Source organism: Lethenteron reissneri, chromosome 27 (assembly GCF_015708825.2).
Source record: "Lethenteron reissneri isolate LAM-NWPU_2019-01 chromosome 27, ASM1570882v1, whole genome shotgun sequence".
NCBI classification, from domain to species: domain Eukaryota; kingdom Metazoa; phylum Chordata; class Hyperoartia; order Petromyzontiformes; family Petromyzontidae; genus Lethenteron; species Lethenteron reissneri.
The window spans coordinates 8,278,581-8,289,728 of NC_083805.1; the positions used below are offsets into that span (position 1 = coordinate 8,278,581).

At 43.1% G+C, this 11,148-nt stretch overlaps 1 protein-coding gene across 1 annotated transcript in view; it reads left to right on the top strand.

Moving 5' to 3' along the window:
* Window positions 1-11,148, top strand: part of LOC133348501 (unconventional myosin-Ic-like) — a 95,137-nt gene that overhangs the window by 82,493 nt on the left and 1,496 nt on the right. The window contains exons 24-31 of the mRNA XM_061561343.1: window positions 513-672; window positions 2,559-2,642; window positions 3,806-3,899; window positions 5,736-5,791; window positions 6,443-6,578; window positions 8,136-8,206; window positions 9,890-9,987; window positions 11,035-11,134. Of these exons, the coding sequence (XP_061417327.1) occupies window positions 513-672; window positions 2,559-2,642; window positions 3,806-3,899; window positions 5,736-5,791; window positions 6,443-6,578; window positions 8,136-8,206; window positions 9,890-9,987; window positions 11,035-11,134 (799 nt within the window). The remainder of the gene's footprint in view (window positions 1-512; window positions 673-2,558; window positions 2,643-3,805; window positions 3,900-5,735; window positions 5,792-6,442; window positions 6,579-8,135; window positions 8,207-9,889; window positions 9,988-11,034; window positions 11,135-11,148) is intronic.

Below are 11,148 nucleotides of genomic sequence, written 5' to 3' on the forward strand. Positions count from 1 at the left end.
CCGTTATGGTATCGCATGTGTATATCATTGTATTAATTACATGACGGTGATGTTTCTTATTGTCTTCAATAATCGTTACCGTAATAATTTATCGTCGTTATTGTTACCATATGGCATTTTATATATATACATATTTTTTTAAAAATAAGTGTTACGATTGGTTAGAGTTGTAACGATTCACCACTCACACTGAAGATGCCGTGGATTTTGTCGCAATTCTTTTTTTTTTACATTGGTGAATTATAATGGTCACGAGCGTGACGTGTATGAAGTTAGCTTCTGAACCGATGTTGCTCGATGAATAGATGCTTTAACACCTGCAATAATAATCGCTGCTTGAAAAAAGAATAGATGTTCCATGCCGACGTCAGACAAATGTGCTTCCCAGGTGTTTGTTTTATATGGTTTGTAACCCAGTAACCTGAGCGTCGTTTCTGCTCACGGCCGACATGAGTGGCTGCGCCTCTATCTTCAGGAGCACCTTATTCATGAGCGTACGTGCATCTCTGCAGCTTTGTTCAGGGTTTTAGAAATCGCCACAAGCCTCGATCGGAACAAAACGAGGAATACTTTGTGGGTGTGCGCGTCATGTACCTCATGTATCTCAAAAAGAACCTGCCCAAGTCCGTTCTGGACAAGTCCTGGCCTGAACACCCCACGGCCCTCAAAGAGGTACAAACGATTCACTTCATTCTCACCTGCACCGTGAATGCCGTATTCGCTGCAGCATTGAGGCACTACCTCAGCCCTCTAGCCTCGAGCGTATTACACCGTGGGGAGGAAATGATCACGGTTAAGGCATGAGCCGTTGTAGAGGCGGTGCTTAAGTGTCATTACCAAAGCAGCCGTGCGCCGTGAAGTCGAATGCCCTCTGGGCAACCGGCGCCGTTCGCTGGCCAAGCCACAGAACACTGCACCTGAGATTTAAAAAACCCTGAGCTTTTAGTTCTCGCAAGACTTCGGCAATAGCACAAAGGGGGGTCCAAGAAAACGAACTCATCCGTGTGAATGGTTCCACGGCACCTTGTCATGATTGTTGTGAATGCATTTGAAGATCGATCTTTGTTGATCGGCGAATTGCGACCGCACCCTGCAACCCAGCTGCGGCCACGGGTGGGTCCCCAGGCAACATTCACCCGGTGGGAGGTCGCCGTTTCTCCACTGCTACCCTCCATGGCCAGGAACTTCCTCCCCCAAGTCCGTGCTATTGACTCTCTCTGCCCCTTATTAGAGTCTCGGCACAAAACCCCTCCTCTGCTCCGTTACTGACTTTCAGTTTTTCTCAAGGGGGATAAATAAATGCATAAACCTCCTTTCCCCACAGTCACTGGCGGAGCCAGTGAGGGGGGGGGACAAGTGGCCCCCCAATGATCCGATCGAAATCCCTAATTTCGATCGGATCATTGGGATTTATTAGGAATAAATCGGCATTTTGCGACCCCCACTGCCACTGTGTCGCATATTATTATGTGCCAGGGACTCTATGAGATGATAGGTCAATAGTCTGAGTCCATAATTGGCAATAATAAAGCAGTTATAAGTGACTCACAGAATTGTGCGCAGTTGCGTATACAGTATACGACTTCCCTGAAGGCATTCACCTTCAGCGAGCGCGATGCCGATCACACAACGCGGTTCGAATTCGACCCTCGATCGATGGCTGCGCCATCGCCGCACACGCGTCGAATAAAAAGCAAGGCACAAGTCCTTACTTACTAACAACTCCTCTATCGTGTTTCATTGCTGGAGGGGTTGGCCCCCCTACCTGAAAATCCTGGCTCCGCCATTGCCCACAGTACTTCCCATGATCCCATTGCTTTGCGAATCATCTTGAAAATGCATCGCCATGTACAAGCTACATAAGTCAATTGTATAAAGCTGCGCCAAGAGGCACGCAACTTGCATGTATTGCATATTCACTGAACGGTATTTAATGACGATCGGATGTTTAAATTCACTGCAATCTGCCGTGCCATTAACATCACAGTCGGTCGTCAGATCTCCTCGTCAACTCGTCCTCATGCGGTTGAGTTTACTCGAAAGCGAGGTGCAGGTGTCAAAACGTCGCGTTGATTTTTTTTTTGCCTAAACATATACATGCACGATAATTGGTTTTTTACCCTTCTATCTGGCAACAAAACTGACACCTTTTTACAAGGAGTCATGTTTGCATAGACCACAATACCTGCAGTCATAATGCAAACAAAAAACATAACTCTGATAATGTATGCACCGTCCTTGAAGTTGATTGGTCCACACCCGTTGTGCGCCTTTTGGCGTCATCTGGTCCAACCCATGTGAGACGAGGCTCTAAGGAAAGCTGTCTCGGGTGTGGACCAATCAACTTCAAGGACAGTGCACATTATCAGAGTTATGTTTTTTGTTTGCATTATGACTGCAGGTATTGTGGTCTATGCAAACATGACTCCTTGTAAAAAGGTGTCAGTTTTGTTGCCAGATAGAAGGGTAAAAAACCAATTATTATATTTTTACTGGCAAATGAGGTTCCAATGATATACATGCACGTATATTTCGCTTTTATGGATTTTCAATTTCAGACCTCGGATCTGCTCAAGAAGCTGTGCATGAGAAACATGGTGTTCCGATACTGCAGGCGGCTCCCCAGTGAGCATCGCTGCCAGGTGACAGGTGCCACGATGCTCGCGAATCCGAGGAGTGTTGGAACGAGTGGTCCATTAGTCGACCACGCATTGTCCATCAACTTGTTACTTTTTGTGGTCAATTACTTGGAACCTGATTCAAAATGTCACCTCCCCCCTCTCCACGACACTTCCTGGTCCATCAGCCAATGGGTATTCAGCTTGAGCAATGTGTTTATTCCCAGCTGCGTTAATTTAAATAAAAAATTGAGGGCCGGTTTTGGACTTTGGGAGTTTCATCAGCAGGGCTTGGCCTCTGAAATAAATGCTACTCGGTGGCATACTGTTACGAGGCAAGAGCCCTGTTTTATTTGTGGTAAAATAGAGCCTCGTCTTTGTTTATTATTCAATTATACACAATCCACTACAAAAATCGCACGTTACAATTTGTACAGTGTTGGTGTGCCCCAGTGTTCATTAAAACCTTTTGTCTAGAACGTCAGGAGACTCAGCGACTGTTGTTTAACAGGCCACACACTGCTGATGAGGCTTAGCAAGTTGAAACTGTTCCGGAGTTCACTATGATGTTCAAAACAACATTAAAAAACTATATTTGTTATCAATAATTTCCAAATCGTTGTGCTAATTATCTTGTGCATTGGGTCATAGGTCAGTGCATGCTATCAGTATGTTGTAAACCAGTTGGCTAAAAATACATCTTTTATGATTGATTGCACAAATCAAGATTCAAAATAAATCTATTCGATACTTTCAATTGCCATTTTATCTGCGAAGCGTAACATTAAAGCTCACCGCGTACCTCAAGAGCAAGTGGATGTAATGGGCTGTCAACAATAATCCAGTTAGTGCGTTATCTATGACAAGGGGAGCTTTGACACAAATTGGTACTAATTGGTATGGAAAGTAAAATTCAATAACCCTTATATATGTCGCATGAGTCTGATTACAAGGATACCTTGGGCAATTATTTAAGGTGGGCTTTGATCAAAAGTAGAATTGAGAGGCTAACGAGAACAGGTTTCAGAGTTTTTTTTAATACATATATTTTAAATTGAGTTTTTTAAATATATGTAATGAAAAGCAAATGTGCCCATAAGAACGTTTTCCATTAGCGCAAATCACCTGCTGTGATATATCGAACGGACACATGAACTGAAACTACAATATGCTTTTAATGACCACAGTTGGAGCAGAAGCTGGTGGCAAGCCAGATCTTCAAGGGCCACAAGGATGGATTTCCCCAAAGCATTCCCACACCATTTGTGGACACACGACTCAGTAAGCCTTCACAACATCCAAACCGGTACAGGTGTAATAATACTCTGGAGACAGCTTGTGGAATCGGTCCTTTTATTTACTTATCTCAGTTCACAAGCACTCCCCGTTGCTGGCAGGCAACGGGAAGTGGGCAGACAGCTCGCAAGAGACGCACCGCCACGTGGCACTCGGAGCCTCGCTCGTGCGTGACCCCTCTCTCTCTTCGTTCCTTGTCTGACCACGTGTCCCTCGGCTCTTCCCTTATTTAATGCCTGGGTCACGTGGTACGCTCCAGCCAATCCTTAATAGCCTGCGCTGAATGTTCCAGATTCCCCCATCAACTCCCGGGACCACGCCCCTGACTTGTCTTCCCATTGGCTGAGGCCAAGACCAGCAGAACCAATCACCCTAGCTGACATCCCTCGATCACGCCAGGGCCATGCTCCCATTGGCTGTAGAGCAGGACCGGCAGAGCCGATCACCACGTGAGCCGGACATAGGCTCTCATTACACAGGTATTAGATTGACCGTACCGAATATAGTGACCACTAGTAGCTGCAAAGGTTATATGAACTAATCACGTAGAAAATATCTGTGATGTTTCACATTTCAAGTATGCTTTATACTCTTCCCCATACCAATAAAACGGTGAATAATGCGAACAAGACTTTGAAAATATTGTGCAGCTGAATTAAAAAAATACAAATTAAATTCTACTCAAAACCAAAGCATGTCCTCGAATTCAATTATAATTGAGGTGCTCATCGCCACTGAATTTCAGCGTTGCCTCCTCCTTCCAGGATTCCAAGAACACAGGATGAGATGTTACTATCCTTTGTGCAAGCACTTCCAAGAGTTCATGAACAGTGAGCCTGGTGAAATTTGGGGAGCGCATCGTCAGTAGTGTACCTTTGGTTCCTAGGGTGTTTCGGCCTTTCACACTATACACCCTCCCCAAAGGCGGCCAGCGACAGGGTGATCAATCCTACGCTTGCGTCCCATTCTCAATTAGTCATAGGAGTTGCCTTGTTGTTGATAGCCAACATCGAACGTGTAACATCAGAGGCCTTATTTTCTTTGCTGTGGTTTTCACACCTGATGATGATTGCTTGTGTTGCAATCGAAACATCGTGACAATTTTATTGTTTTATTTGTATTACTTTATTATTTCCCTTCTACGTGACTTTACCGAAAGAACCAAGAATATGAATCCATGCAGTCACGAAAGCTTTAAATCGAAATCAGAGGCCTTGATAGAGTAGATCTCATGACAAATTACAGTCATAGGGTTGATCATTACATTTTTTGTGTAATCAATCATAAAATACATATGCATATTGCGACTCGTTTTAACCAAATTTACCAAACCCGCATCGACCAGTGTGGTGAAGTATGGTCAAACAAGTCCCATATACTGCATCCGCTCCCATTCGAACGTCGTGTGAGATTCGAACGTTCTTGCTGAGTTCCATTATCACATACGTGTCAACCCCACCAAATGAAGTGATCGGCTGACGATATAATTAAGCTCTTTTTTTTTTTACCACAAACCGTTTTTCAAAACTCATCAGACCACTTTTGTAAGACGTTTGAAACAAAAAATGTTGACGCCATTTTTGTGTTGGATATCAGTGTGCGGTGAAAGGGTAACATAATTGATAGCCAACTGCCTAAAATGTTCAGATTGGCAAGTATTAAGTGTCGATTTCATTACTTGGATCAATCCACAGCTGGATGAAGGTCTGCCCCAGCAGTCACCATTTCTCACAATGATCCTGCAATGTAATCACCTGGCACCTGCACCCAAGCCGACTATAATTATATACTGTACTTGTGTCTTCATGTCCTATCTTATAGGTAACTCAACCATCAATAAAGTTGTCCTGCAAGCAGTGGGCCAAGAGAGGATAAAGGTATGTAGTGCCGTAAGCAGATCATCCCTACTTGAAACCAGCCTAGCAGTGGAAATATCGAGTGAGAAATCAAGGACTGGTGAAAACTCATTGGCATTACTATTTTTCTTTATTTTTTACCGAGATATATAACTCTTTTTCAGAAGTCACCTGGCCACAAATGAAAGCTCAACGAAGTGGCTTATCACGTGGAAATGTATAGCAATCAAATATTCTAAATGCATGTTTCTAAATGTGGATGAGAATAACCAGAGGACCTGGAGAAAAAAAATCAACAGGACCATGGGGAGAGAGACACACAAACTCCAAATGTACAGCAGGCGTAGGGGTCGGGATCGGGATCGAACCCACGACCTATTGTACACCAGGCGAGGGCGTTAACATCTCACCACCGTGGCACCCAGTGAATTCAGGGAAGTTCACATTAAGCCCTTGGATTGGTGGTGGATGCTGGGGGCATGGGGAAGAAGTGTCCTTGCTCATGATTGAGCCTTTCTAACTGGGCTGGCCTACTTTTACTCCTATAAGCAGAGTGCAAATTGGACTCTGAGGATAGCTTTACCAGATTTCTAGAGAAAAAAAGAAAATAGAATGCTTTATAAAGGTAAAAATTGTATGTTGAAAGGTCATTTTTGTGTTGTCGATACGCAGTACGCCTGTCCTGTGATGAAATACGACCGGCGAGGGTTCAAGCCAAGGACTCGCCAAATGTTGCTTACACAGGGCTGTGTGTACATCGTGGAAGAATCCAAGATCAAACAGACAATACCTTACACCAACTTGAAGGGTAAACCTGTTGAATATATAAATCGTGATTTTAACACAAATGTCCTGTAATGATTTTAAAGTAGATAAATATAGGATTGTAAATCACTCCAGAGTGATCAAGTGAAGTAATGAAGTTTTTCATTTAAATAATTGCTGGGTGCATTGTTAATGAAAACAATTGTAACCCTTTTCTTCCAATTTCTATGGCCAGGTCCTTCTGCTAGCATTGGAATTAGAAATTAGTTACAGGGCTGCACATTTACATTTTTCATAGTAATCCACAAAATAAATACTTCTTGGCATGAATTGGAATGTTTTGTTTAAGTGACAAACCTCACTATTTGGCTGTGTCAGGTGGTGGCGGGTTTAACGCCACATTCATATTTACACGATCTAACCCAAAAAACCTCTATGATGGATAATATTTGTTGCGAAAGCCTACGTGTTAAACTGATAAATACGTCTATGATTATTACGTGACTTTACCGAAAGACCCAAGAATATGAATTGCTGCAGTCACGAAAGCTTTAAGTCAACGTCTATGATTATTAAATATGTCCATTAACAATTTAGCTGGTTATTACACCGATTTGCCCGCCACTAACCTGTTGAATACTCATATACGATATGAGCAATATTATATATGAAAAGCCCACAGTCCGAGAGGCAACTAAATATGTTATTTTATGCGGAGAAACTTACAGAAGTATATTGATTTTATTACTCGCAATGTTCCACAAGAGCTCAAAATGAATAAAAATTTTTTACGAATTTTCTACCATGAAAACACATGGCCTGAGCTTTCTGAATTATAGAATTGTATATTTATTATTATTATATGCTGGACGGTAGTGAAGCACGCCTGTAATCACGCACTGAAAGCAATGGTTGGTGGATCACGCAAATTGTTGTAAAACCCCCTTCCTATGGGCGTTGAAGAGGCACTAAGAGCAGGCAATACAGCAAAGTGCGGACTAATTATCTGTCCCTTCTGTATGGGATAGAGTGTTGCTCACTAGCACGTGTGGGTTTTCTCTGGGTTGCCCAGTCAGTTGGATGTAAAAATGTAAATACATAAAGGACTGCAGAGCTTGGGCAGTATCCAGGCTCACCGCTTGGATGCTGTCTTCCAGCTAGGCTGTGGTTCGTCAGCTATTGTGAGTTGTCATTTGCACAAACGATGCTTCATAACACTTGACATTATTAAATGTCTCGACTTAAAGCTTTCGTGACTGCAGGAATACATATTCTATGGGTCTTTCGGTAAAGCCACGTAGATAAAAAAAATGTATCACAACGTTTCGATCGCAACACAAGCAATCGTCTTCAGGTGAAAAAAAGGATTGCTTGTGTTGCGATCAAAACGTCGTGATATTTGTATTATTTTTCTATCTACGTGGCTTTATCGAAAGACCCATAGAATATGATGATGTCATTGGGAGCAATCTTTACACAAACTGTTTATTGCTTGATAAGGATACATGGATTGCTTGATTTCAGCTCGAGTAGAGCCGTGAGCGTTATATTGTGACAACAAAGTTCCCATGTTGCCCTTTCTCCCTTTGCTTTACGGAAGATGTGTCATGCAGTTCACTGAGCGATGGCTTCTTCATCTTGCACATGTCATCGGAGGACAAAAGACACAAGGTGGTGATTCCTCACTGCCAATTGTCCGGTGAAAAAACCAGTGTTTGGGTGCTGTAACATAATTAACCCTTTGCGTTTAAACGAGGGTTTGTTAGCATCATTTTGGTTACGTTGCCGTTAACCGAATGGATATAATCGGTCATCGGGTTTGCCGCACCCGTACAAATGTTCATAGCGACAAAGGTAATATGTAACTAAGGGATACACGGAGGGAGCTGCCGTGGTGAAATGGTTAGCAAACTGGACTTGCAATCCAGAGGTCACGGCAGTTCAAACAACGGGGGCATTTATTAACACCCCCCCCCCACTACTACCCCCCCTGTCCAACAAGCAGTATAATGGATACTTAACAGTTAATTCTAGATTTGAAGCTTTCGTGACTGTAAGAATTCATATTCTTGGGTTGTTTTCGGTAAAGTCACGTAGGTAAAAAATTAAAACAAAAATTAATAAAAGTAAAATAAAAATCACGACGTTTCGGAGGCAACACAAGCTTCCGTCTTCAGGTGGAACCGTCACAGCTCGATAGCTGTATCAAGTAAGAGAAATTCCAAGAAAACAGTCCAGCTATCGTGCTGTGGCGGTTCCACCTGAAGACGGAAGCTTGTGTTGCCTCCGAAACGTCGTGATTTTTATTTTACTTTTATTAATTTTAGTTTAAAATTTTTACCTACGTGACTTTACCGAAAAAACCCAAGAATACTTAACAGTTAGTCTATTGGCAGGTTGCATTAAGTGGGGCAAAGTGTTGGTACACCCACCTCTTCCAACATGTCTGGTACCTGTGGAAGAATAGAATGTGTACTCTTTAGAACTGCCTCTAGTGGAAGCCCTTCCACCACCGGTGGCATGAGAAAGCAATTTCAGGGCTGCACCTTTACCCTCTTACCTGAACTGAGAAGAGTTATTGAGACTGCTGCAGGTGCTTGTGAGACGGCTGTCGCTAGCCAATCAGAGTCCGCGCACGCACGCCGTGCCGTCTGTATGTTAGTGCGTGCCAATTGGTGGATTCATTCCTACAATTCCACAGGAAATGGTTACCGGTTCCTGACATTTGGAACCTGTAATCGATACTTTGAGAGGTTCGTGTTTTTTTTACAGTTGTTATCTCACGAAACTAATTTAGATGCATGAGTTGCCCTTAACAAGTGGATCCTCAGAGCGCCGTGAATATAAACTAAACTGTTTTTTTTTATTTAAAGGAGGAAAATAAGTGAGAAGTAACCAGGGAGATAGAGACTAAAGAGACAGGTAGAGAACTAGATAGAGAGAGGAGGCCTTGTTATCAAGCTGGTGGGGGTCTTCAGCCAGGACTTAAACGCCTCCATTGGGATGGAATCCCAGAGCCTGGGCACTGTGCTGACAAAAGCCTTGGTGGTCACCCCAGGTCACACTGGGTAAGACACGATGAGTGGAACTCGGAGATCTCAATGGAGTGTGCGGATAAAGCAACTGCTGAATAGATGGTGGAGCAAGCCCATTAAAATCCTTGAGCAGCCAGCCACAGTTTAAATGCGGAGTGCTGTAGACGGTCATACGATGTCATGCGATGTGCGGCGTTATGCATCTCGACTGCTTTGTCCATACCTGAACACGTTTTTTTGGAGTCTGAAGTAAAGTACAGTGTGCGAACTGTCAAAGTTGACGTTGAGCATGCTGTGACTGTATGCTTGTGTTTTTCAGGGTGACATGATTCTGCAAAGCAATTACGTGTTTGAGACTTTGACCAAACTCGCACTTCTCGCCAATAAAGCCACATGCGTAAACATTTGCTCAGGAAGGTAGGGTGAAAACTTGCGTGCCGTTGTATTGAGCATATTAATGTGCGTGTGTTTATTTACATCTATTGCAACTATCCCACTTGTGTAACGGATAATTTGCGACATCATGAAAGAGTGAGCGCCCCAGTAGAATTTTTTCAGTTACCAACGTAACATTGCACACTGGGTATAATGACTGAGCTCGCGAGTACCTTCTACAACTCCTTGAAAAAAACATCTGAGAAGAGAATGGGTGAATTCAAATTTCCTTGCCTCAATATTTCAACGTTAAAGGGGTTCCTGGGCATAAAGGTGAGCACAACTGGGCTTGCAATCTTAGAGGTCGCCATTTCAATCTCCAGGTATGGCAGTGGAAGCAATCAGGGTCACGTTTCCTAAATCCGCCCCCCGGCCCACCCACCCACCCACCTGTCTCTGGCCGGCCAGCAGTCCAAAAAATATTCACCACATTTGGCCGATCGGCAGGTCCTGTGCGATGGGCGTAGAGCGCGGTTACTCCCACCTCTTCCAAGATACCTGCGGATTAACACCGTTGGCTACATATGGTGCGAAAGCAGTTTAACATACATCCACGTGGCTAGCATTGAAGAGAAGGCCAAATGCCCTCAAAGAGGGGCTCTTGAGGGCACCATGTAGTGAAGGTTGCTCTGCCAACAGTAGCGTGAATACTCAATTAGCAGGGCTATATATTTACCTTTGAATGTTAATGCATCGTCTATGTATTGACTTTAAGACTTTGTATTCTTGGTTCTTTCGGTAAAGTCACGTAGAAGGGAAATAATAAAATAATAAAAATATAAAACAATACAATTCTCACGACGTTTCGACTGCAACACAAGCAATCATCATACTGTGGATTTCACACCTGATGATTGCTTGTGTTGCAGTCGAAACGTCGTGAAAATTTAATAGTTTTATATTTTATTATTTCCCTTCTACGTGACTTTACCGAAAGAACCAAGAATATGAATCCCTGCAGTCACGAAAGATTTAAATAACAATGTAAGACTTTGTTTTAAAAAAAAGAACTTGTGTTTTATTTTACAGCATCACCTTCATTGGGCCTCAAGGCAAGGAAGGCAGTGTTGATTTTTCTACAGGGCCTCAACACCTTGTGTTTAAAGACAAACGTGGACATCTTTCTGTGGTAAGAAATATCGT